General features: G+C 41.9%; 2 protein-coding genes across 4 annotated transcripts; one reads left to right on the forward strand and one right to left on the reverse strand.

The window, feature by feature from the left end:
• Positions 1-169: 169 nt before the first annotated feature.
• Positions 170-15,317, reverse strand: sypl2a (synaptophysin-like 2a). Its single transcript, XM_084542141.1, has 6 exons — positions 15,118-15,317; positions 14,830-14,904; positions 7,212-7,333; positions 5,378-5,576; positions 4,904-5,077; positions 170-1,978 (listed from the first exon to the last, which is right to left on the reverse strand). The coding sequence occupies exons 1-6, from the start codon at positions 15,130-15,132 to the stop codon at positions 1,853-1,855; spliced, it is 711 nt and encodes a 236-aa protein (XP_084398267.1). The 5' UTR covers positions 15,133-15,317; the 3' UTR covers positions 170-1,852.
• Positions 15,318-17,356: 2,039 nt separating this feature from the next.
• On the forward strand, positions 17,357-26,746 carry zc3h11a (zinc finger CCCH-type containing 11A). 3 transcript variants are annotated; one of them, XM_084542865.1, is made up of 17 exons: positions 17,357-17,462; positions 18,862-18,933; positions 19,169-19,312; positions 19,427-19,546; positions 20,010-20,133; positions 20,227-20,421; positions 20,529-20,594; positions 20,687-20,860; positions 21,197-21,256; positions 21,339-21,437; positions 21,571-21,633; positions 21,716-22,249; positions 22,373-22,446; positions 22,536-23,064; positions 24,578-24,750; positions 24,932-25,104; positions 25,501-26,746. In XM_084542865.1, exons 3-17 carry the CDS (start codon positions 19,259-19,261, stop codon positions 25,697-25,699), a joined length of 2,637 nt encoding a protein of 878 aa, XP_084398991.1. In that variant the 5' UTR covers positions 17,357-17,462; positions 18,862-18,933; positions 19,169-19,258; the 3' UTR covers positions 25,700-26,746. The 3 variants fall into 3 exon arrangements, with proteins under 3 accessions (XP_084398991.1, XP_084398989.1, XP_084398990.1); XM_084542863.1 differs by having other exon boundaries at positions 17,363-18,933; XM_084542864.1 differs by lacking the exon at positions 21,197-21,256 and having other exon boundaries at positions 17,363-18,933.
• The last annotated feature ends 200 nt before the right edge of the window (positions 26,747-26,946 follow it).

The raw sequence follows: 26,946 nt of genomic DNA on the forward strand, positions 1-26,946 counted from the left end.
TATTTGGGAATGTTGTATGTGTACTGCGTGTCTTTTTTTGTGTCTGTTGATCGTGTCCATTTCTTAGCTACTTCATGCCATTTTAAATTGCCCCTTGGAGACAAATAAAGTGATTTCAAATTGAATTTAATCTCACTGTGTTCATAATAAAGGAGACAGAGTCCAGCAGTTGCAGCTCTCGTGTTTACACATTTCAATACAGATAAAGCATTTTCATTTTGCACAAACAAGGCATAAAATACGTGTTTAATGTTACTAACTCATTCTACATAACATCAGCTCAAATTATCCTAGGATTCATTCTTCAAAACTGATCTTACACAATGTATTTAATTTCAATATGTTTTAAAAATGTATTGCTTGTATTACGACTCAAACAGACCCTCATTTAAAAGTCAAAAAAATCTATTAATGCAGTTTCTTCATAGAGATCATCAGAAGTACATCGTAGTGCAATGCAAACCATTAATGTGTAGACAAAAGACATCAGTGATTCAGAATGGCTGTAGGAGTTCAACATTAAAATAAAAAAAACAAACTTAGAATGTGTGGCGTTCGCTGCCAAGTTGCAGAATAGAACTACGGCAGGACCTATAAAGAAATACAGCAATCCGTTTCGTAACAACATTTAGATTCATGCGCTGCTTTAGATTAAACATAAAGCCACTTGGTGGTAGAGTCTGTTTAATAGAAAACACAACAACAAATCAATGAGAAGCTGCACACTGAAACTGGGAAACACACAACCCCAACGTTGGTTTTTAAAAATGATGACCAAAAAAACAAAAAACAGACCAATTGAAGTAGATATAAATAGCCATGAATTGTACATAAATAATGTCACTGCAAGTTGTCTTTGCAAAAGTCTTAGTGTTACTGAGTGGCCTTAAACGTTACATTGAAGAGGGACTAAACACAGTTTGGCTTGAGGTTCTGTGCAACAGCTAGAGTAAACCTGTTGAGGGCCCGGACCCTGATGCAGATACAGGCTGCAAATGCTGTCACAACCTGACACACTTCCAAAATAAGACTCTGTACACATTTGAAGTACAGAAGACTGTACTGTGATTTTCCTTTAGTGTCATCTTTTTGCAAAAAAAAAAAAAAAAAACAGGCAATCCAAAAGACTTCAATATCCATGTTGTTATATGTGTGTCTGTGTCAGCAGATTAGTAGTGAACAGCAGGGCCGGTGCCTCAGTTTAAAGGTGAGTGATGAGGACATACGTCTAACATCAGCTTCTATCTTTACTGAAAGAAAAAAGAGAATTCAACGTGTTTTGGCCTTCGACTTGTGACTCAGGGCAGGGTCTCATGTTTGCTGAATATTTGCTTTTAGATATTTCTACATGTGAGGGCTGCTTGAATTCAGCGTCAGTTAAACTTTTGTCTTTTTTTACTTGGCAGGACACAAGCACAGAGTACACGTTGCACATCAGATTTCCACCACTAGGTGGCTCCCTGAAAAGCACACATTAAGGGAGGACAATGTGCTAAAGTGGACGCAAATGCACTGCAGGCCTTCTGCTCTGAGCACCACTTACATACAGCTGGAGCTTTAATGTCAGACTGTATTCTTTGCAAATTTTATTGGACATAGTGTAAACGCATTAGTGTTTGAATTCGCACTTAGTGTTTTAAGGCACATAGAGTGGACAACAGAAACTGGGCGGTGTGGCTCATGAAGCGATTGAGGAATATTTTCAGCCAAAGACCAGTGTTGAAAGCTATGGGGTATTTATGCAGTTGCCTTCCTTTTGTTTCCTTTGCTTTAGGTTCAGATGAGAGACTAATTCTGGGGCATGAAGCATTCACTGCAGGTAAATGGCTATGCTTGTAGATTTATTATGTAGTTAGGGCCCGGGGGCTCCACCCTCCTCCACTGTTGTTGGTGGGTTGGGATCTTTGTGGAAAGGTGTCTCCTTGTAAATGAACCAGCAGTTTCCAGCCCACAGGACCAAGTTCAAAAAGCCGAACGTCTGTAGGAAGACATGAAATGAAAAAAACACAGCAAGAGATCAGCAAATGAGGGTTTAAGTGTGTTAACTGGTCATTTCTCAGGGTTTGCCAATATAACATTCAAATTATACACACACACACACATTATGTTGACAAAAGTATTGGCTCATCTGCCTTTACACGCATCCCATTCTTAATCCATAGGGTTTACTGTGACGTCAGCCCACCCAGCTATAACAGCTTCAACTCTCTGTTCTGACCGTTCTTCCAGAAGCGTATTTGTGAGGTCAGATGCTGATGTTGGACAAGAAGGCCTGGCTCACAGTCTTCACTTTAATTCATCACCATCATGCTGGAAAAGGAATTGTTCGTCACCAAACTGCTGAACTAGCTGTTGTTGGATGGTTGGGAGAAGCTGCTCTCAGAGGATGTTATGGTAGCATTCTTTGTGTTTCGCTGTGTTCTTTTTGTGAGTGAGCCCACTCCCTCGGCTGAAAAGAAACCCCACACATAAATGGTCTCGGGATGCTTTACTGTTGGCATGACACAAGACTGATGGCAGCGCTCAGCTTTTCTTCTCCGGACGAGCTTTTTTCCAGATGCCCCAAACATTCGGAAAGGGGATTCATCAGAGAAAATGACTTTACCCCAGTCCTCAGTAGTCCAGTCCCTGTACCTTTTGCAGAATATTAGTCTGTCCCTGATGTTTTTCCCAGAGAGAAGTGTCTTCTTTGCTGCCCTTCAGGCCATCCTCCAAAAGTCTTCGCCTCGCTGTGCGTGCAGATGCACTCACACCTGCCTGCTGCCATTGTTGAGCAATCTCTGCACTGGTGGTGCCCTGATCCTGCAGCTGAATCAGCTGTAGGAGACGGTCCTGACGCTTGCTAGACTTGAACTGAACCTGATCTGATAAATGGTTGATTTAGATGCAATCTTATGAAGCCCCTTTTTGTGGAAAGCAGTGATGACTGCACGTGTTTCCTTGCAGGTAACCACGGTTAACAGAGGAAGAACAATAATTTCAAGCACCACCCTCCTTTTAAAGCTTCCAGTCTGTCAGTCTAACTCAATCAGCACGACAGAGTGATCTCCAGCCTTGTCCTCGTCAGCACTCTCACCTGCGTTAATGAGAGAATCACTGACATGACGTCAGCTGGTCATTTTGTGGCATGGCTGAAATGCAGTGAAACTGTTTTTTTGGGGGGATTAAGTTCATTTTCATGACAAAGAGGGCCTTTGCAATTAATTACAATTCATCTGATCACGCTTCATAACATTATGGAGTATGCAAATTGCCATCATAAAACAATGAGGCAGCATATTTGTGTCATTCTCAAAACTTCTGGCCACGGCTGTACGTTTGACCATCCAATAGAAGTAACCGTCTTGTTTTATTTTGACCAGCAGATGCGACTACTTGCAGTATACTGTAAAATGAAATCAATCGTCAGCCAACCTTGGTGGTGTATATAGTGTACTGTGTTAAAAACAGAAAATGTGGTGGTACTGAGGATAGCCCTCATCTAGGGCTGCTGGATTACGGCAAAAATCATAATGACGATTATTAAAGACGATTATTCGTTGATTTGAGAACAAGCACTTGTTGAACTTTTAACTCTGGTAACTCTGGATCCATAACTGCGTCAGAGGAGCGACGACTAAAGTTGATAGCAGTTCGACAGACGCCTTGACTACCGGTTGTACCCTGGAGAATCCACAGTGCGTACTTATGGACTCCCCAAAATAAACAAGGAAGGAGCCCCATTCAGACCCGTCGTCAGCAGCATAAACTCCGTCAGACTACTAAAGGATGACACCTTGGCCGATAGAACCAACCTCACCCCAGACCCTGACTTGTACCTGACTACCGTCCATTTCCAATTTAACGGAGGATTCTACAGGCAAACGCACGGCTGTACGATGGGGTCACCAGAGACAGTGGACAATTTCTATAAGGAGGAGGCAGCGACCAGAGCCCTAAACTCCTTCACAGGAACCACCCCCACCCACCGGCTCAGGTACGTTGGAAAAAAGTACAGCACATCAGTACAGTAGACGACAACATCAGGTACACTCTGGAGGACATCACGTCTTGTGCACGTGTGCAGCCTCAACATTGGAATATATAAAATACCCACTCACACTGACCAGCATCTATGATTTGATTCCCAGCCAGCACCCTCTTGAACACAAACTGGGGGTTATCAGAACCTCAGAGCACAGTGCACAAACTGTACCCACGGGGTTGCATGGTAAGGACAAGGAGCTAAAACACATCAAACAAACACTCAAGACACAACTGGGCCTTTGTCCAAAATGATATCCCAGAAAGGACAGAGAGGACGAGAACAACAAGAGGAAGATCACTGTCATCCCCAATGTGGCTAACGCATCGGAGAATTTTCAGGAAACACCACATCCCTGTTTATTTCAAACCCAGTAAGACACTTAAGCAGAAACTGGTTCACCCCAAACACAAAACACTCAGACAAAAACAGAGCAATGTACTGTTTAGATGCTGTTTGGTGCAGTGACGGATGTACAGACTTGTGCAGACTCTTACATATGAACTCACACACAGTACCTCCTATGCTTTGTAGACGTCCTGTGTCAACTGTCTTCTGTGTTCATTAAAAAAAAAGGCACGAGGAGAATGCGCTTGTTCCTCTGTTACTGGTAGTGTGAGCATGCTATGAGATCTCAGAAGTGTTACCTTGGCAAAAAGAGTTTTGTAATCTATTATTAAAGGTTCTCCTACAATGACACACAGCTCCATGCAGCTCGCCTAAATGCTGTAGCACATAAAGTGAATTTAATTAAGGTTATAAAAGTTGATTAAATAATATTCCACTAAAATGTCCCCATGACAACGCAAAGAAAAAAATATTATTATTATATTATAAGAACAAGGTCTGCAGCAACTGCACTGCTTTAACATTACTTACCACAGAGGCGTTGAGGCGACCTACGGAAGGAAACTCTCCCGCCAGACAGACATCTTTGCATAATTCCACTAGGTGGTTGGGGTTAGTGGCCCATTTGACATCAGTGAGGCCTTTGCCCCAGGCGGAGGAGGACACGAGCCACAGGAAGGCAAAGGCAGCCGTCACCAACAGATCCTGGCAGAAGCAAACGGTGACCACGTTACATGCTTCAAAATCACCTGAATTCCCAAAACCTCTTTGCTATGTCATAAAAGAAGTTAATATCTAAAGGGGCTGCACTTGCTGAAAATGTTTAGCATAAAGAAACTGCACATATCACATGTGTGTAGAGTACTGTACTGTTTCTAAACTGGGACCACCCACTCACTAAACTAGAAGGGAAGGGTTATTCAAACTCAAGTAGACACTAACAAAGCTATGAAGTCAGCAGTTGCCTCTCGTCTCATAAAGACATGTACAGAGATGTGTACTCACTATGATGGGGCCGCGGGTGGTCTGGCGGTAGACGTTCTGGTAGCCCAAGTAGAGGATCAGCGTGGCGGTGCAATAAAGGAACCCAAACACACCGACGCACACAAAGAATTGAGCCGAAGAGGAGAAGTCGCCCTGCAGGTAGGTGTTACTGGATGAGGTGCCATTACAAAACGGTATCTTATAGGGATATGCTGCCAGCCTGAAAGGAATTAGAGAAAGCACCTTTAACAGCTTCTGTGATAGAAACTCTTTTTTTTTTTCAATGCTGTGTGATTTCAGGAAAAAAAAGTTCCTCACCTGGTTCACTCGTCTATCCAAGGAACGCAAGAGGGGAGAATTTAAGAGGAATAAGTACATTTTACAAAGACTTCAACTGCCATAGTTATAGGTCAGCTTCATTACAATAAATGATTCCTCAAAAAGCCTTCTTTAACAAAGACCTTGTGAGACTGAAATGCCAGCTACAGCATCATAACAAAAAACATCCTGAGACAACTGCGTCAGTATTTAGACTATTACTGTGACTTTTGTCTGATTGTTGGTTAGCAGTCAGTGCTCTGGAGTCACTATTGTGCTTGACGACTCCCTAAAGCAGATGCCAACGGATAATATGTTGTAAGCAGCATTTTTCCAGCTTCTAACATCAACTTTGAGGACAAAATGATAACTTGCTGTCACACCCCCTGACAGTTAACAAGATAATCAGTGTATTTCACTTGACCAGTGATTATGACCACTCGGTCATAATGTTATGGCTCATCAGTGTATTTGAATACAACCACACAAAACTGCATCGATTTTTATATTAACCGCAGCGGGTATTAGTATGTTGTAATATTTTGAAGATGAATAATACATTAGTCCATTTACAACTGAAATGTGCTTTAATGGCAGAATATGATGAACTATACCATCCATCAGTAGGTGAACACTGCATGCATCTCAAGTCAGTGGTTAAGAGTGTCACTGGTAAATGTTCATCATTGTAGTATGGGGCAGATGTGAGGTTGCTCTGAACTTTGATTAGTAAAACCTAACCAGTTCATTCTTAAGGGTGTTAAAGCCAAATTTAAAATCAAACAAATAAATCCTGACTGGGGCCATACGACTCTACAACGCCTAAAATGTGACTGTGGACCAGACTGGACTGTGGTCATTGCTGATCTGATACTACTCCTGTATATTTTTTTTTAGCCGGGTGGGTTTAGCCGTTCGATCCCCAGAACACGCCACATGCCGAAGACACAGATCTCCCAGTTGCTCCCGGTGCTTGGTACTGGTGTCTGAATGTATGCGTGCTAGTGTGAGCGAGCGAACGTCTAGATATGTCACTGTCTCTGTAAAGGGCTTTGAGAACCTAAAGGTAGAAAAGTGCTGTGATCATTTACCAATAATGACTTCAACTAAACGGCTGAGTCCTGTTCAACAGTAAATATTTAACACAGATGTCCAGCCTCCAAATTTGCATTTTAGTTCATTTTAGTGAACAAGTACAGCACTTGTTCACTCATACAAGGGGATTTGTTGTTTTTAAATGTGCTTCATAAAATAAAAGTGACGTACTGACGTACTATAAACAGTCAGTACTGTGGTAAGAAGTGTAAGATCCAAAGTAAGTTATTAATCAACAAGGAATGATGAAAGACTGAACGTTTAACCTGGAGAAACCAAGTGAAGTAACTTCACCAAATGATGGCAGTTATCTACAATTATGCTGTTTACTAAGTAAACAAAGAGAAATACCTAGAAAGCTTTTGGGATTTAGTGCGGGTAGCAGTATTGACAGAGCAGCCAGGGCTAGTATGGCTGGGGCTGCTCTACTGTTTTACAGTACCTGAATGGGTAGGCAAACTCAGGACTGACAACCACCGGGTCCACAGTTGCTGAGCAATTGACTTTGAAGTTGGTTGTCCCAGAATAACCTCCTGTGGTGGCAAAAGCAAAGATAGTGAAGACCTGTTGGGGCAGAGGAAAACAGAAGAAAATGGGAAGGTAGGAATTAGTTTGAGTAACACTTTTGGACATGATCAGAACGGGACCGGTGTCTGCATTATAACATAATAATTTAACATAATATGTTGTTTTCTTTTGCCCCATCCTGAACAAACTTCCCTCCTTTACAATCAGCCTGTTCCCTGCAGCTGTCACATCCTTTTTCCACACAGGAAGCTCCCTCCCTCTCAGTGCACTAAAAGCAAACATGGCAAATATTTAACATGAGACTGACAAACTAAGCCACTCGAGTCCTCTTTAGGGGTTTACATTCAGTCAAATGGGATATTCTTCAAACAGGGCCAGAAAGACGGGTTGAGGTATTGCTTCTACTGGGCCACTGCATGGTGGGATTAGTCAAAAACATTCTATGTCGAGGGCTTTCTATAAAAAGTCACGTGGTGTGAACATTAGATTTAATGCATACCATATCACTGTTGTATCCTACAATCTTATTTTCTTAAAATTCTTTACGATATCCCAATGCAAGTGTTACAGAAATTAATGTGCCCTTCCTAATGAACGTGTCCAGGTACAAAAAAAAATCTACTTTCAGATACATTTGATGGAGTCTATGATCTTCATTGAAGACATGTTTCCCTTGTATTATTGCTGAACTTCTTGATTTTGCTGCCCATGTTTTATTTGATTAACGTGCACACTGTGATTATGACCCTTGGCCTGCCTGTTAGATGGATGGTAACACACACAATATGTTTATACGTCAATTAATCTATCAATTATTTAGCGCCAACATCAGACTAAATTCATAGGAACAGGTCAAATATTCAGCCGCTCAGCTGCAGTTTGGAGTCGTTTCAATTTTTGTGCAAGTGTGCAACCACTTCTTCACCACGTCTTCTTCCTTTGGGATTTTGGCAGGTTTGAGGGACTGGTTGTACCTATTTACAACAACGAGGGTCTCTAAAGCAGTACTTCTAAAATAGTGGGGCGTGCAGTGAGGTGTCGGGGGGGGGGGGGGGGGGGGGGAGGGCGTCAGAGGCAGGGGGGGCTTTCAGCATTAGTGTCTTTATCCACGCTTGAACGACAAACAAGCCTCCAGTCACTAGGTGGCAGCAGAGCTCAAACTAATCAACAGGCTGCGGCTGGAGTTGAACAACGTGATGATAAAGGACAAGTGGCTGAACGCCTTGAAAACACTAGGGACGCACCGAAAATATTCGGCCGAAAACCGAAAATGCACTTTTCGAAACCACACGGCCGAAACAGGATGTTGTGATGATGCAAGCAACAACCGCAGAAATTTTTTGGTGCATTCCTAGAAAACAGAGTCAACTTCCCGGGCTTGGAGAGGCTTCTGTTGTTTTTTTAATAACTCCCAAACAGAAGTCCAAACAGACTGGCACACAACCAGCCTGTTGGAGAGAACGTAGAGATGTCTCCGCTGATCAGGCCCATGTTTTTTGGTCTTGCCCCTCCATCCGGTCTTTCTGGAGGGAAGTGGCAAAAATGATTTCAAAGGTTCTATGTTTCAGTATGAATGTATTATTCACAACTCTCCAGCTTGGGAATATGCCAGATGGATTGAGTGAAGCTGATATGTAAGAAGGCCATCACAAAATGTTGGCTCCAGAAAAATGCCCCCACTACAGATACTTTTGTTAATATTGTAAAACAACTACATGTACTAGAGCAAATAACTTACTCAGTCCGACTCCAAAAAGATCTAGGTGAAAAACGATGGCAGAAATAGCAGCGTATTTGGCCAATGAGTGGGACTGTATGCACATACTGTGTATAATATTGAGTCTTTTGGATGTACCGATCACCCCCGGACCTTGGATATGTGCAACTGTTCAATGTCTTTTGTATAACTTTTTGTACTAAAAGATGAAAATTATCTATAATTAGAGTTTAAAAAAAACAGTGCAAAACGTCAAGATATTCTATGCAAAGCGAAGTATTAACGTAGTCGACGTCAACTGGATTTGTTGGATCTGTTGGATAAGCATTTTGAGTTAAGTGAAAAACTCAAACTTGTTATTGCGTCACCTTGAGGTCAACCAGTGTCTTTACATGTGGCTGAAAAAAGTAAAGAGAAAAACAATGATTCTCTGAGCTTGGTGAACTCTGAATGGATTTTTTGTTTTGTTTTGTTTTTTAAGAAAAAGTCTTTTTCATACTTTGTAAGAACACATGTCCTCCTTCTTTCTTCTCTCTCACATCCTCCACTTTCTTTTCTCTGGCACAGAGCTCTTGCCCTCTAATTTCCCATCTACTACTAGTCATGCAATTCTGTGCTATTACTATGTAGAATGTTTACTGCTGTGTGTCCTCCACATGTACACTTTAGTCAGATATGTGTATCTATGACAGATGTATGTTTATCTTGCTGTTCTCTTCTCTCTTTCTTCTGTCTGTACCCGGCTGGCCTTAGGCAGATGGGTCCCTCCATATGAGCTGGGTTCTGCTCAAGGTTTCTTCCTGTTAAAAGGGAGTTTTTCCTTGCCACCGTCGCCTTCAGCCTCGCTCTGGGGGTTTCAGGCCGGGTTTTTGTAAAGCGTCTTTAGACAATTTGTATTGTTATTGACACTATTTAAATAAAATTTAATTGAATTGAATTGAACCTGTAAGTATAAATGTTCTTCTAATGGACAGAAAACAAGCAGATATCTCCAACTATGCTGACAAAGAGACCCCAGCAGGAAAAGTGGAAAGAAGGAGTACCGAGGTCATTTCCTTTCACCTTTACGATGCACTGACTGACCAGAAACTGATGAAACAACAGCCAGAATGAAACAATAGCTAGATTGCAACCATTTCAGACATAACACTTGTGGAATTTGGCAGCATTTGAACTACTTCTCTTCATGTGCAGCATTGAGACACTTACACTGACGCTCAGGTGAGACTGAAAAGTGTTTGCAATGGGTCCTGGACTGGGCCTAAACCTGAACCAACAAGGCAGGACCCAGCTTGTGGCAAAAACCCAGGCCTCGTTCGCAAAGTAAGGAGATAATTAAATTAACATTATACTTAAAATACTGTCTAAAAGTCATAGTATATAGTGTGTGTGATAATGTGTTTAATCATTGCTCAGATACGCCAGCCTACTGTTTGGGTAAATGTATCCCTGAAATATCATTTGAAAGGTTATTTGCTTTAATATAGTAAATGGCCAAGGTAGGGGAAAATGCAGCAAAAACATTAAACTAGAAATTACATTTTTTCCAACTAAACCAAAAGAGAAATTGTTTTGTTGATATAACACTACACTAAACATGTAGATATTCTATTTTATGGGCGTAAAGGAGAAAGAAAAATCACTTCCACCATCTGCCATTTCTCCTCCAAAGGTTTCCATTTGTTTAACAAGACAAACAAATGGGATATATTTTGTTTCTGTGTCTGTGGCAGTGGTGTAGCAGGAGGGGCCATTAGCAGTTATATGAAAACACAAAACAGCACATAGGAAGAGTGTGTGACCACTGACCACACAGCTCTCTCCCCTCCCAGTACGCCATTGTCCGAAGAAAAGCCTCCAGTAAAAGCATGTGATTCTAGCTTCCGTGCTTTATCTCAGGGATAATGTCCTTTGTTTACTTCCATCCACATCTACCAAAGCACATCCTAAATCATCCTAAATCATCAGGAGCCGTCTCAGCTGCGGCCGACGTACAGGCCCAGACACTGGAGTGGACGGCCGGCACTAGTGTGGTATAAACAGCAAGTCAAATAACACAAATGCACACGGAGATAAGCAGTCCTGAACTTGGCACACACGAGGCGCTCACTGAGGATTTTCGGGAATGGGTTTCATCTTTCAGGTGTCTCTCGACCTCCACAACATTTCTCAGCTTTCATCCCAGCCCTGTTCGACACACCCAGGCCGATCTGACAGCACCCCAAATAAACTTTCCAGGCAGAGTCCAGTGTCTCAGACCGACACATTACTCCCTACCTTTCCTGATCAGGGAGCAGCAGGACAGATAAGACACAGCATCAGCAATCACAAGATTCTGATGCAAGCATTCAAAGGATTTATTACAAGAACTGATACTGGGCAGATATAATGCAACGGTAACTCAAAAGTAGATCCTGCCGGCAAGAACAGCAAAAACAGCCAAACCACTGGGTCCCTGACACAGAAAAACTACTGTTACTGGCCAATGTCCATGTTTACAGGCTGTGACATACACACCAGGCTGACATTCGGTAATACAGATTATAAACATTTTCCAAGAACGTGCAGGGGAGGGAGGCACACTCTTTCTTCTAGCACCAATATAGAAATGAATCACCCTGGAATAATTCAGAATATTTTAGCCTTGAGAGTGAAGCAGACCATTATTACTGAACAAATCCTAGATTGTAAATCTGAAATCTACTGAACAAAATTGTAGACAAACAAATTGGTAGACTAGATTATAACTTTACTGTGGCAAGGTATCCAAAATCAGTTCTTCTTTACTACCAACCATAAAGGTTCAAAATGACCAGGTATTGATAAATGTCAGGTGACAGGGAATTGTCTCATTTCAGTCACAATTTAGCCAGTTTTAGACCGTCTGATCAAAAAACTTTTAATTTGTATTTGTACGAGTAAGATTCTGAACAAAGTGTTATTTTTTTTGTCAGCGATGACACACAACAATAATTATTTACAATTTACAAGACACCTATATTTCCTTTAAGGATCCGCCGAAATGAAAAGTCTTGTCTGAAACCGAAAACCGAAAATTAAGAACCCAGAGCCGAAAAACGAAACACCGAAAGAAATTATTATGACGATTATTAGTACCATTGCATTTATGGCTATCACTGTTTACTAACCTCACTAAAATCAAGGCATTGCAATTTCATAAATTAATATTAATGTTTCAAAGAATAAATCAGTTACAAAATTATGAAAATATTTAGTTAGCACATTCCAACAATGCACAATATAAAACAAAATACAAAATAAAATGTTTAATTTGACTCCACTCATGTTAAATAATAATGCAGCAGAAGCTTTTGCAGGTGGAACTCAGCATTGATCCACTGTGCGGTTAGACTGAGCATATTTGTTTTTATTTTTATTAAGAAAATTGGTGCACTGCACCAGAAATGCATTGGAAGTTGGTCACTTGTAATGTCTGCAATGAGAGCATTTCCCAGAACAAAATTAAAACGGCTGCATTCAACGTAATAAAGCACATTGACGCATTCTTTGAAGAGAAAGATGCAGGAAGAGAAAAGCTTCGATCGAAAGCAGCAAGAAATGTTCAGGAGGAGCTAGCTGTAGTTCATGAGACTCTTAAGCCTGATGCGCACCACGCGCCAACACATGTCAAGCTCCTCCAAATACAGGAAAACGTGGTTGAATCCTATACCTTTATGTCAAGTTAACACACTCTCAAAACCCACCAAGCGTGCATCTCTGGTTCCTCTCAGACTGGATATAAAATTGGCCACTGGCCAAACTGCCACTATTTTCCCGGGGATACAGCCAGTGCCATCTTGCGAGTTTGAGCTGTCGATAACCCGCCCACACTTCCGCGTTTTTGTTCAGTTAATACTGTGCTCTGCTCTAGGATTCTTCACTGTACTTATTAATTTATTTATTATTTTCCCAACACTTACAGTTCTGCAGGACTGCTTCACAGAGCGGTAGTCGTCCTGATGCCACATCCTGTTTCTATACATTGATTGATTGATTCACATTTTCTGTAACTGCTTGTCCTGTGAAGGGTCACGGAGCTTATCCCAGCTGTCATTGGCCGCTAGTTTACCACAGGGCTCCTGTTTCTACAGCGTTAAATAAAATAACTAAAAGGGAACATATCAGAAAAATGGACATTCATTTGAGTACACATCACTAGTATATTAACTACCTAAAATGACAGAAACCATCGATGGAAATGTTTTATTTGACGTGTATTTTAGTGTTTTAAATTTGGCCCAAGTCCCGCCCACTATCATGGAGGGGGTGGAGCTTATGACCTATACTGGAGCCAGACACCAGGTGGAGCTCTACTTGCTTTGGCTTCACTTTAGAGGAGCCATTCAGTCCATCTTTATACGGTCTACGGTCATTGATTGATTGATTCACATTTTCTGTAACTGCTTGTCCTGTGAAGGGTCGCGGAGCTTATCCCAGCTGTCATTGGCCGCTAGTTTACCACAGGGCTCCTGTATGTAAACTTGAGATTTTAACTCTATTATTGTCTGGTCATTTATCAAAAATCCAGTTAGTCTGACCAGCTCTTCAGCATTATGGTGCCGTTTATCTTTAAATTCAAAGGGCAATACTCTGTGTGTACAAACTTGTCGAACAGTTCCTTTCACCAATATATTGTGGGGGTTTTACACAATGCATACCACTTAGCCACATTTACAATCTCGCAGTGAGCGCTATCAAGTCAGACACCTTGCCAGTTCTTAATCCAACAATCTATAGCTGAGACGAGAAAAAGAAAAAGCAAATAGTAAAAAGTAGAAGTATAACTGGCAAGAAAGGTATTTATGCAGATTTAATTCTCCAGGTTAATACTCCACGTAACAGATGCATGTCTCCCTTGATAAATTTTATGATAAATATCACTAAAAAGGAGTCAGACCCACCAGAAATATGAGCACACGGGTTGAATACCAACACACCTGATTGCTAAACATGTCAGTAGGAGAATGTATAAGGAAATTACAAACTGATTATCAACCACTAGACAGACTATGGTTCAACTTTGACCTACTGCTCAGCTTCCGGAAGTGGAACAGCAGATAATGGCAAGAGCATACATTAATTAGCAACAGAACACGGCTGCTACACAAGTCCACGCCTTAAGACCACACAGTACCGCCTTCAGTGAGGGAGTTGTCAGCACAGAAATACGGAGGGAGCACTAGCAATAACATTGTAGGGGCCATTTTGGAACAGGATTCTTTAGTATTCAATGTATTCGTATGAGTCATTATGAGGTCAATCACACAGACTCACACAGCAGTGACATCTGAAGTATGTTCCACTCAGTAGAAGCATGCTATGTGATTCTCAGCAGCTGGCATTCCTCACAACGGCCACATAGAGCTAGTTTACAGGACAGCCAACACAGATTTCTGCGTTCTGTGGTGCCCGCCTTGCACCATAGCCTACAAAACAAGACTTGTGTTCTGGTTGCCACTGCACAAGCCGTAACTTTACTGACTGGCAATATTATTATTATTCAGACAGTTATGCAGTGGAATCCATAACTGCAGTAAAATAAATTAGTTTCAACTTGCAGTTTGATATGCTGCTACACATAATTTGGTTTATTATTATGGAAGTGGAGTTCCAGTAGAAGGAGGGCTAAGGCTGGTCAGGTTAATATTCCTATAAGCAAATCAGAAAGGATGGCTACCTGCAACTCAAATTCAGGTGTGGCAACATTTATCTCAGTGAACGCAAATGAAATGAACACAGTAGAGACTGATGAACTAGCAACGTCAACGTGGTTTGGCATCAAATTAGAACTTACCCATTCTAGGACACGAATAAACCCAAGAGGTTCTTTCAAAGGTCCCAGATCCAGAGAAAACCCAGACACCATTTTCTGTGGAAGACAAAGAGGATGTGCCACAAAGTCGAACACACATGTAAAAAGTAAGCCAGGTGTTTATGAGTTCATGTGAGCCCCCAAGTAACTTGCGTTACCTGTTTGTCACCTTTAAGCTAACTGGCCCTGCCCTTGCTCGTTAGCGACTATGTGCTAGCGACATGCTAACGCTAACTTGTGTCAAGTTGGGTGGTCAGATGACTCGCTTACCTGAGCAGTGTCCATTTGGATGTGTGAAATAACTAAAGCCTGGGCTTATTCCACTGCTAATGTTGAGTCAGTTTGGCCGAGAGAAGTTGCAGTCGAGCCGTAGCATGCGGTCCAACGGCTGTCAACGGGAGTCGGTTTAACAGCCAAGCAACTGATAAGACCGATGTCAAAGGAGCCTGAGCAACTGTTCCACTGTTCCACTGTCAACGCTCCAAAGTAAAATCCCTTCCGGTTGTTGGGTTTTCAAAATAAGGAACATGTGGAATTGTTCGACTGATTGTATTATGCACTCTTCCTTCATGCCAGACCAGATTTGCCCTATAAATATGTTTAACACTTGTTTAACATAGTGTAGCTGTGCTTTTCATTTTTCATTTTTTTTTGGAATTGTGAATACAGCATGTCATTGGAAGATTTAGCATTTAAACAACAACAAAAAAAACATACATACAGACATTTAACAGACTTGACACCACTCTTTCTTTCCATTCTCATATTAACAACAACATCACCCATTCAGCCTGTTTTCACCTACGCAATATCTCCCGTCTCTGTCCATCCCTCTCACCTGACAATACTGCCACTCTTGTCCATAGCCTGGTCATGTCCTGTCTGGACTATTGCAACTCCCTTTTATTTGGTTTACCTGACAAATCCATCCATAAGCTACAACTGGTTCAAAACTACGCTCTTGGGTTAGCATTTGTTTCATCCTTCTCTTCAACTCGTCATTAACTGACCCTTTCTGTGTGGAGTTTGCATGTTCTCCCTGTGTCTGCGTGGGTTCTCTCCAGGTTCTCCAGCTTCCTCCCAGCGTCCAAAGACATGCTGGTTAGGTTCATTGGTGATTCTAAATTGGCCGTAGGTGTGAGTGTCTCTCTGTGTTAGCCCTGTGATAGACTGGAGACCTGTCCAGGGTGGACCCCCGCCTCTAGACCAATGACAGCTGGGATCATCATCATCAATCATCATCAACCGTTTTTTATTCAGGGAGAAATTGACTGAGCATCAAGCTCTTTTACAGCAATGCCCTGAGTTACAAAAACATACAACAACAATAATCAAAATAACAAAACAAGAACAATAAAAGATAAAAAGGGCAAAATAATAATAATAATAATAATAATAATAATAATGGTAAAAGTATAAAGTAATAAAATAATTAAAAATGAAATACTAATAATTATAATAAACAGAAAGAAAAGAAGAATATTTATGTATAAATAATAATAATAATAATAATAATAATATAAAAGGTCTAAATATTAGTCAAAACAAGAACATTGTACAACAGCCATATCATCAATCATACCCTTGAATTGGTCTAGAGACACAAACCTATCTAATTTTAATAATTCTTGCAATTTGTTCCATTTATTAGATGCAAAAAATGTAAAAGCTAATTTACCAAATTCAGATTTAATTTGAGGAGTTTGAAGAGATATAAATCCCTGTGAACGTGTATTGTGGCAGATTGATTTTATGTTAAGAAGAGAAGTTAGGTAAAAAGGTAACTTTCCCATTAATGCCTTATAAACAAAAAGGAGGCAGTGCCTTTCCCTTCTATCATGGAGGGAAGACCATCCAACATTTTGGTACAGATTACAGTGATGAGTTCTAAAACCATCTCCAGTTATAAAACGTAGTGAACTGTGGTAAACAGCATCCAGTGATTTCAGAATGTGGTGTGGTGAGAGTCTGTGGTGAGTCAACACTTACCAAAGTCTTATGATCAAATTATTTCTAGGGTTACCATCATTTTTGTCCATTTTTGTTCATTAGTTGTTGTTTTTATTTATTTATTTTTAATTATTCTTTTGGACAACAACTGAAAAGCAATGTCTGATTTCCATTTTCCATTTATTTTCACTATTTTTTTATTTATTTATCAATTTCAAGTTATTTCAGTGACCACCGTGGGTTTTTCTTCTGTCCACGTCTGTAAATGATTCCGACCTGACAATCTATGGCACAATTCCCAGCTAATACAGTATATTGCTTCCACGCGCAGCGCGAAAGACGTATACAGATCGACCTATTCTTGCACTCGTGCCTTATGGAGAAATAACATGCTGCTCTCTTGTGGGAATTTGATGTTTTGCATAATAGCAGGAGATCCCGTCACATCCTGTGAAGTACTTGGATTTACGACATTTCCATCAGACCTGAACGCAGCACACTGGCTCGTAGTCCCACCCTCGTATTTTTATCCTGCCGCCGCCATTTTGGTTTAGTGTCAGCGAGTGCGGCAGCGACAGTCGACGAACCGGGACGGGCGACTTACCTGCAGTATATTTCTCGACTTTTTGTTTTTTTAAAAAAATATATTTTTAAATCTACAACTGGTAATTAACACCACATACACTGCTAACATAATATGTGTCGATGTTACATTTGTAGTGTTATTAAATGAAAGTGAATGATACGGCAACTACTAGTAGTAGACACCGTCTTGATACTGAGCTATCGGTAAGGCTGAGAGAAACTGGAGGTTCAGGTAGGCCTCTGCTGTGAAGCATGTGCTAAAATAATCCCTGAGGAGCGTATTACATATATATGCCACACTCTGACACAGACACCGGTTTGCCAGGCTTACTATTCACCATAAATTTGACTAATTTTAATGGTTCCGAATAATAGTATTGTTCGCTCGTAGTTCGGCTAAGCTAGCTAAGAGCTTCTTTGTGTTATGTAACAGTAAATAAGTGAATGATTTGTTGACCATCGTTGTTTATGACCTTCAACTAACTGTGCATACAATGTATTGGTGTAATTTGGAAGAAGACTTTACTCGGACTAGCTTTCTTTAGTTATTTAGATCACACTTAAAAATTATTGTTGTGCCCCCTGGACAAGTATTGTCTCTATTGTCCTAGTGATTTCATTTTGTGTCCATTTCTTTTTCAGCTTAAGTGCAGCTTTTATGTTAGTCAAGATGAACGCCAGAGTTGTTGTTGAGGCCCATCATCTCTGTGGAAGTCAGGCCTCTGTGTCTAGAGTACAGACTACTGGACTCTTTCATAATTTAGTTGTTCTTTGTCGTGGATTAGATACTTGAACTACTCAAATATGGGACGATGAAGTCAGTGTAGAGACAGCATGACCTGGAGATGAGGACGAGTTTGTCTCATGTTGTCGTTAACCTGTGTGGAAATGTCTCTTCTGTATTTGTGCAGCTGTCTTTCTCTTAATAACCCATTTTCAGTTCCACGGGGAGTGTTCTTATTGATTTATAGGTTTAAAACCGCCCTCTTTGAGGATCTTTGGATATGGATAGCTTGCCCCTCATGAGAATACAATGGCAGAAGATTTTTTTCTCTTCAGTTCTGGTAATCAGCTCCTGTAGATGTCCATTCCCCCCCCCCCCCCCCCACTGCCAACACCCAAATGCCACCAAGCCCAAGAAGAAGCGGAGGATTTTTCATCTACCCGCCACCCCACCTTTCCTCCTCTGTCTACTTTTTTTGGCACACCAATTTCAGATTTTTTCCTTTTTTTCTTGTCTGGCTGTTTATGTCCCCCCCCCATTTATTTATTTCATTATTCACACAAATTGATAGTAAAAAAAAAAAAAAAAAAATACCCAAAGGACTCTATTGCATCCGGCATCCGTAATGTTTAGCAGTCTGGCGGAGATTAAGATGTCTCAGAGAGTCTCAGAAAAGGGATGTCGTAGGAAGACGAGTGTCTCTGGGCGACCCACGCCACTTTTCCTCTTATCTCATGGATCAAGTGTTCCTTCAGGACTCTATACCACCCCGGAGACACCCTACCAGAAGGGCACTGAAGAGGGAGACCCCTTCTCAGCCACCTCAGGTAAACGAGTGAAAAGTTTGCTGGTCTTTTTATTTATTTTTTTTAATGTTTCTTAGTTGATGCTGTATTTAATCCTAATAAAAACAGCATAACAGATCCGTTACGCGTGTTTGCCTGTAGATGTGTTTATTTTTAACTATAAAACTAGACATAGACCTGTTGGTATTAGCTTTAGATGAGCAGACATGTATAAGAAAATTGACGTTTTCTGTGTTTCTGTCCTATGTGCTGCCAGAGCGCGAGTCCTGTTGGCCCTGGAGAGAACCAGCTGCTGGGCTTAAAGCTCATAACTTCATCGCCACTTAAACCGCATAGCAGGATTACGATGACCAACCATGGAGATGACTGCTATTTCTTTTACTATTCCACCTGCGCAAAAGTAAGCAACGTTTGAACACAATCCTCCTGTATATACGCTTTGAATGTCCGGCTGGAAAGTGACCCTGACCAGAACCGTATGAGCTCACTGTCGACTGTTTGATTTACTGCGCAGGGTGACAGCTGCCCCTTCAGACACTGTGAGGCGGCAATGGGCAACGAGACCGTCTGCAGCCTCTGGCAGGAAGGACGCTGCTTTCGTACTGTCTGCAAGTTTCGCCATATGAAAATCACAGTAAGTGATATTAAAACCTTAGCTTTAACCTGAAGACAGAAATATCTGCCTGGAGATCTGCCCACTTGATGCTCTGTGTTTATTGAATGGCCATTAATGAAGGATAGAAAAGGTGTCCATGTTCCACTCCCGCCTGTGGACCTGTCAGGAGGGACACTTAATGCAGTCTAAAGGCTAACCCCTTCTTCCAGCCATAGCTATCATAAATGCAGTGCTCTCTAAATCCACCCTTGCCGTGGAGATAATGCTGATTTAAATATACTCTATGACGTGACAGATAATGGTGTCAAGTATACAGTCCAAAGTCATGATTGTACCATGTATTCTGAGCTATGAACATTGTTTTCTTCTGTGCATTAAATAATTATGTCATATTTGTTTAAGAGAAACATTAACGTGATCAATGGGAAAGCAAGAGTTAAAATTTTGCACCCTGAAAAAAAAATCTCATTTATCTAAACAGAAAAACCGAAAGGAAATACCATGTTACTGGGAGAACCAGCCCGCTGGCTGCCAGAAGGCACACTGCGCCTTTTCCCATGAAAAGCCACGCTACATCGAAGGCATATTCATGCCTCCAGATAAAAGTGAGTGGACTTGGGTCAAATGAACTGAGAATTAAGATGGGACAGAATTGAGGCCAGACAACCTCTTACTGATAATGGCTGTTGTCCTTCTAGGTCTAAACAAGAACGAGGAACAGCAACAGGAGGAAACACCTCCCCCTCCTGCTGCTGCTGCTGCTGCTGCTCTCCCGACCACAGCAAATCCTCAGCTCAGAGGGATCATCAAGACAGAAACACAGGAACCAGTACCAAGCCCCACCCACCCACCAGTGGTGATAAATCCAGCAGATGATGATGAGGATGAAGATGGTAGCTGGATTTGATATCAAAATTACCACTTCTAAATACATAAATTTACAATTTCTGAGATAGTCTGTTCCCTTTTATCATTACCACTTTTGTCTTTATGGTACCAGACCAGTTCTCGGAGGAGGGAGAAGATGGCAAGTTTGGCCCTTCTCCTAGAAAGCTACCCAAATCAGGTGAGACTGCAGAGACACAAAATCTGCCCAAATCCTCTTTGACCTCCATGGCATGTCTGTTTTTTTTACATGACAATGTTGTGTTGTCACAGATGATTCCCTGAACTTTGGGGTGAGCACCTTGGAGGAGATCCGTCTCAGGAAAGCCCTGAAGGCCAGCATGAAGAAAGCTGGGTACCCCATCCAAAGTGCTGAAACTTCTGCCAATGGAGAAAAAGAAAACATCCAGTCTTTCTTCCGACCAGCCGTCTTTGAGTCCAGAGATGGTAAAAAAGCAGAAGCTGTTGACATTTTCAGAATTTCAGATTGTTGTTATTTACTAAATTCAGTTTATCTCCCATTGTGACCTCAAGACATGTCAGTTCCTGGGCTCTCAATAAAAAGAATTGCAGTGCTTGAACAGCAACATAGATATATTTATGGACACTGACAAAATAAATTTCATTCAGAACTCTGATGTTAATGGTGGGGTTGAAACAGCATTTTCCTTTGCTGCGTCTTTGGTCTAACAATGAAAGACAATATAATGAACAGATAGCATTGTAGGTATTGCCTTCAAGGAAATTAAATCCTTACTACGTTGTTCGTCTTTGTTTTTGAAGGAACTGGGGTAGCCAGAGGCAGTGTGAATGAAAGGCTTGTAAGGAAGATTCCCAACACTGGTATCTACTCTTTTGTTGCGGATCTAAAATGCAGCAGTTAATAATGTAGAGATGAGAAGCTCATGCCTTGTCCTTACTGCAGATGTAAAAAGTGGAGAAGGTGTCCGGCTGAAAAGGAGTCTGGCCGAGCGCCTGGGCAGAATTGTGGATGTGGAAGAGCCATCAACATCCCCTCAGAAATGTAAGTATTGTTAAAACAAACGCAAACTCATGCTGATTAGTGTTTTGTTGTGAGAAGAGCAATTTCTCAGCTGTCAGATGTGTATATAATATTGTTTGCAAAGTCCAAGCTTATCTTTCTTCTGCTTCTTCAGCTTTGAAGCCTGTAAAAGAAAGACTTGGACTGCTGTCTGGCCCTGCCGCACCTACTCAGTCAGGTAAGAAAATGAGCTGATTCCTTCGCATTGTCAGTGGAACAATAACTTACGTGTATTGATTAAAAACATTATTGTGTTACAGCTGAGACAGTTGTAGTGTCAAAAAAAGTTCCTGAGCACATCCACATCAAAACGCTGGAGGAGATCAAACAGGAGAAGGCAGCAAAGTGTCAGAGTCAGAATGATGCCTCTTCAACGGAGACTCCGGAAGTTACTGCACCCAAATCTGCAGCCACTAAGAGCGTCAAGCGAGCCATCACTGCGAAACACTCTACCGTTAGCCATGTAAAAACCTTTTCTGAGGTCATTCGGGCCAAGAAGAAAAGGCAGGAGGAGGAGAAACTGGAGCCGAGTCCTATCTCCAAGAAGGCCAAACACATGGTGGAGGATGCTCCGGGCAAGAGTCGGGTCGAGTCAGATGCGGGTGGGCCAGGTCCTGCGGGCGCAGCCGTGGGCAAGGTTAGAGTAAAGACTCTGGAAGAGATCCGCAAAGAGAAAGCCGCAAGGATTCAGGCTCAGCAGACCAGGGAGGCTGAAATCAAGAAAAGCTCTGACACTGAGGAGAACGGTACCAAAAAGCCGCGTTTACTGGCCATCAAGAAGACAGCTTCCCAATGTAAGACAGCATTTGAATGTGTGTTAAGTCACGAAGTGCGTAGTGTACTGTTACATCATCTGTTTATTTGGGATTCTTTGAATATTGCCGTGTTTTTAAACATATATTTTATGTTAAATTTAGCCGGTATCATCACAACAGAGGAGAGTTCTGAAGTGACAGAGAAGCCACTGAAAACTTCTGCTGCCGCGTCTGAGGTATTTTCTTTACCTGTACACTCACCCTAAGTATAAGCTAAGGTTGTTGTTATTCTGTATGTGATGGTGATTGGCCTTTGTCTTTCTAGACGAGCAACAGTGTCAAGGTCAAGACCTTTGAAGAGATCATGCAGGAGAAACGTCTTCGAAAGCAGGAAATGGATGAGCAGGCCAAAAGCTCAGCTGAAGCAGAGCTTTCTCAGAACCGGACTGCTGGTGGTTCCCTGAAGAGGAACGCTCTTGCTAAAATCAGTCTTGCGTCATCAAGCTCACCTTCGTCCGCGACTCCTGTGCCCGACTCAACCCAGAACCCTGTTCGTAAACGGATCCCCCTAGAAGCCAAGGCTGCTTCACCTCTGAAGAGCATGACCACTCGTAATACTGCTGCTGCTGCCTTGCCAACTGTAGCCCCAGTCTCCTCTGCACAGCAGGCTGAGACTGAGTCCCAGAGCAGCTCAAGGGAGGTCCTGGACAAAAATACGAGAAATTCCACTGCACTGTCACCAATGAAGCCGGCCAAAACCGGTCCTCCAGGCCCGGCCACGGACGCCCCCGCTGCTGCTAAAACACAGAACAATAATCAGAAGAAACCCCCAGAATGTACTGCAGACACCAAAGGTACGGTTTCACCTAATGTGTTCATTCATACTTAGTTTTGCAACATGTGTTTTTGTTAAGTCATGAAGATGGCCCACCTCAGACTTTGCGTGAAACCTCAGACCTGCCTACCTACCTCTCTGGCCTGATTTCTTCAGTGTTACTTAAATGAAAAATGCAGGTTTTTGTTTTGTTTGCGTTTGTTAAGTAGCAGAGAGGGTTGTTAAGCAGTCTCCACTCCTCCAGGATGGCACATCAGTATGTGTCATTGCCAGAAGGTTTGCTGTCTCTCCCAGCACAGTCTCAAGAGCATGAAGGATATTCCAGGAGACAGGTAGTTACTCTTGGAGAGTTGGACAGGGCAGTAAATGTTCTCAACCCATCAGCAGAACCTTTATGAGTCCTTTGTGCAAGGAGCAACAGAATGAGCACCGCCAGAGCCCTACAAAAAGACTTCATGAGGTTCCCTGGGGGCCCAACGTCATCTAGTGGGCCCTGTACTGACTGCCACAGCTCTTTGGGCCTCGATTGGCATTTACCATAGAACACCAGAATTGTCAGGTCTGTGCTTTTCACAGATAAGAGCAGGTTTGCATTCAGTATATCTGACACACATGAAAGGGTGTGGAGAACGTTATGCTTCTTGTAACATCGTTTAGTATGACTGGTGTGGTGTTGGGTCAGTGATGGTCTGGGGAGGCATATTCAAAGAGGGACACACAGACGTCTACAGGCTAGACAACGGCGCCCTGACTGCTATTAGGTATCGGGATGAAATCCTTTGACCCAGTTTCAGACCCTACGCTGGTGCAGTGGGTTCTGGGTATCACCTGTTGCACGACAATATGCGAGAGAGAGTGTGCAGGCGGTTCCTGGAGGATTTAGGACTGAGGCTTCGATGCTCACCTGACCTGGGACATTATGGTTTCGGTCCTTCCTGTGTCGCTGGGTTGCAGTCCAGGAGCTCAGTGATCCTTGGTCCAGATCTGAGAAGATACCCCTGGACACCATCTGTCATCTCATTTGTACAAGCATATGAACTGCTGAGGAAACATTTTTGAGTTGCTGCAATTAAATTTCAGCAAAATGGACTAGCCTGCCTCATCATTTCTTCACTTCGATTTTTGGGGTGTCTTTGAATTCAGCCCTCTGTAGGTTGATAATTTTAATTTCCATCATTTTTAAAGCTGAGGACACTCTAGAAGATTCTTTGTTAGATTTTACCCACGATTCCCAGTTGAGCAAAGTCTACAGTAGTTGGCAACAAAGGGAACCTGGACCACAGAGATGGAGCAGAGATTAATCGAGTTGTGACAGGAACCTGAATGCCTCTATAATGTTTTTTTGCAGTGCACACCATAACTGTTGCCTTTGCCTGAGTTTGCACGAGAGTCTTTAATTGGTTTGACAAATCATGTAGTCTGTGATCAGGCGCAGTTGTTAAGTATGTGATCTCTGATGTGTTTTCAAAGTGTTCCTTTATGGGTTTTTTTTTAAAGCGTATAATAGTAAATGTCCACTTTTTTTTTTCCAGTGAGGCCCAAGTTGAATGTGAAACCTTCTGTCATGAAACCTGCAGTGCAGGTGAAGCCAGGCCAGAAGAGGAAGGCAGCAGAGCGATCAGCTGTAGCTGCTGTTAAACCTCTAAATAGCGCCTCCACAGTACAGGAGGAGCCATTGCAGGAAACAGCATGCAGAGACAGACAGGTATGTTGGACACATGTGGTAGATTAAACTATAAAAGTAATTCATGATCATTTTGATATGTACTTATATTTTTTTCCATCCCCATACATTTAATCAAAGAAGTTGATGTGTGAAGTTTGTAGAAAAGAATGCAGGACGTGTGCTTTTTAATGACCTTCAGTGACTTATGCTCCGTTGTCAGGTGTTCCCATCCTTCGGTGCAGAGGCTCACCTGATCTCTGCAGTGCCTTGTAGTCCCACCACGCTGCTGGACAACGGCTCCAGCCCACCGAGAGAAGAGCTTCAGACGGTCCCTGACTTCAAACAGAGTCCGGGTCAAGAAAAACGAACGGTCGCCAGTACGGTCCCCCAAAGGTAAAAAGCTTCAGATTATCTTAGAGGAATGTCGCCACAGTTCGTAATAATAGATGTTAAATATTATGCCCTGGGATTTATTTCAGCATCTCTTTTAAACTGTGTATATTAAAGTTTATATCGCAATAGTGACTTAACATTTGATTAAATCGCAGTATTTGAGATTGCCTTCTGAACATTTAGAGTTTAACACTGACGTTACCGCTGAGACGTTTGCAAGCAGGTGTGAAGACACATTAGTTTCTGGTTATTTTATTATGTTTACATCCAGTATAGCAGGTGTGATCTCTGTCTGGGAACCCGTCTCATAACTTAGCCTGTTATAGCACATCAGTCACTATCACATGAAGCATTGTTAATCACTGAGTGCATAACAAGCCTCTTTGCCCGTTTCAGCCCAGTCCGCAAGACTCCTACTCAGCCCAAATCCAGGAGAGCCAGTGTAGCAGCGTCCCGTATTGCCTCCACCTCTGCCATGGATGACTTTGAGGAACTGATCAACGAGTTCACCGATGACCACCTGGAGGAAGACGTGGACCCTGGAATCGGAGAGGACGTCCTTCTTCGCGAACTGTCAGAAATGATTGACAGCTGAGGATTCCGTCATGGACAATCCCAACGATCCGTCTCTGTTTCATAGCCTCCACCTTGTCTCGTTACTGTATCTACACCCAGTGGCGTTTCAAAGACATTTTGTTCTTAAACTTCCGCTAATTTTAAGGTTTATGTTCATGTTAGCTGTCCTTGACATTTTAGTCATCTTCTCTCATATACAAACGTCTTTCATTTCCTTTCCGTGTGATCATCCAGTGGGTGTGGAGTCTTTCTGCAGGGCTTTGAGTTTCTTTATCATGACTGTTCGTGATCATCATCATCTTTTCAGACCTTGAAAAGAAAGAAAAATGCTTTAAAGTCTGGTGTTGGGAGTTGCTGTTCAGATTGCCCCTCAGATTCAGTTATTTCTGGATGACGTAAACTTTGGAAATGCATTATTTTTTGAGAGAAGTTATATCTGTATACTGTGTATGCAAAGGGAAGAGCCAGCCGAATAGAGAAATGATGATTACTGCTGCACTTAGAGTTGCTTGTCTGTCCCTAACTGTGCTTTTGTTTTTGGATGAGGGTGTCGTTTCTCAACAGTTCCCAGATTATGACATACATATATATCAGTTTTATTTAAACAACGAACCTTTAAGCGAAGCAGTGAATGCAAATTTGAGAGGAGTTTTCATTCAAGTTACTATTAGGATCATTTTATCCGTCGGACATGTGTGCTTCGTTTGTCCACGCAGATCTAACTGAGTGCACCTTCTGCCTGAGGCTGTCCTTGAGTTGTTTTTATGTTTGATTGAAACGTGTATTTGTCTTAACCAGTTCTTTCTCTGAGTCATACTTTAAAAACATGTGAACTAGGATTAAGTTTAAGTTCTGGTCTTTATAAATCAACACCTCAGGGATTGTTTCTGATGTTTATATGTTCTTTAGAGGATTGAAAGACTCGATCATTTCACTAATGCTGTCTCCTGTTCAACCTGTTTTCTAGGTTTCTTGTGTCTTTGCTTTGTCCATATTGTTTTCCACAGTGTTTCAGTACTAAGTGACTTGTACAAAATCCTGTGTAAATAAAGCCATTTAATGATCAGCTGCACCATTGAACGAGTGTCTAACATCACGCTCAGATAGTAGATAAAAAATTATATAAATGTAATGACCTTTAAATTGAACTATTACCATATGTTATTGATTTTAACTAGGAACAATGGGCGAAGTGTAGCCTCTCAGATTGGGCTTGTGGGTCTTCCTCAAGCTTAGTACTCTGCCACAGTCCTGGGGGGTTTGATG

Source organism: Chelon labrosus (genome assembly GCF_963514085.1).
Source record: "Chelon labrosus genome assembly, chromosome: 4".
In the NCBI taxonomy this organism is placed as follows: Eukaryota; Metazoa; Chordata; class Actinopteri; order Mugiliformes; family Mugilidae; genus Chelon; species Chelon labrosus.

What these genes read in the sequence shown, in the direction of transcription:
- sypl2a (XM_084542141.1), bottom strand. An exon ending in TTATTCGTGTCCTAGAATGG is followed by an intron (nt 7,334 to 14,829) that starts GTAAGTTCTAAT and finishes CTGCCCCAACAG; the next exon opens with GTCTTCACTATCTTTGCTTT. An exon ending in CCACCCGCGGCCCCATCATA is followed by an intron (nt 5,078 to 5,377) that starts GTGAGTACACAT and finishes TGCTTCTGCCAG; the next exon opens with GATCTGTTGGTGACGGCTGC.
- zc3h11a (XM_084542863.1), top strand. Translation starts at nt 18,841, where the DNA reads ATGGATCAAGTGTTCCTTCAGGACTCTATACCACCCCGGAGACACCCT. An exon ending in ATTCATGCCTCCAGATAAAA is followed by an intron (nt 20,134 to 20,226) that starts GTGAGTGGACTT and finishes TTGTCCTTCTAG; the next exon opens with GTCTAAACAAGAACGAGGAA. An exon ending in GCCAGTACGGTCCCCCAAAG is followed by an intron (nt 25,105 to 25,500) that starts GTAAAAAGCTTC and finishes TGCCCGTTTCAG; the next exon opens with CCCAGTCCGCAAGACTCCTA.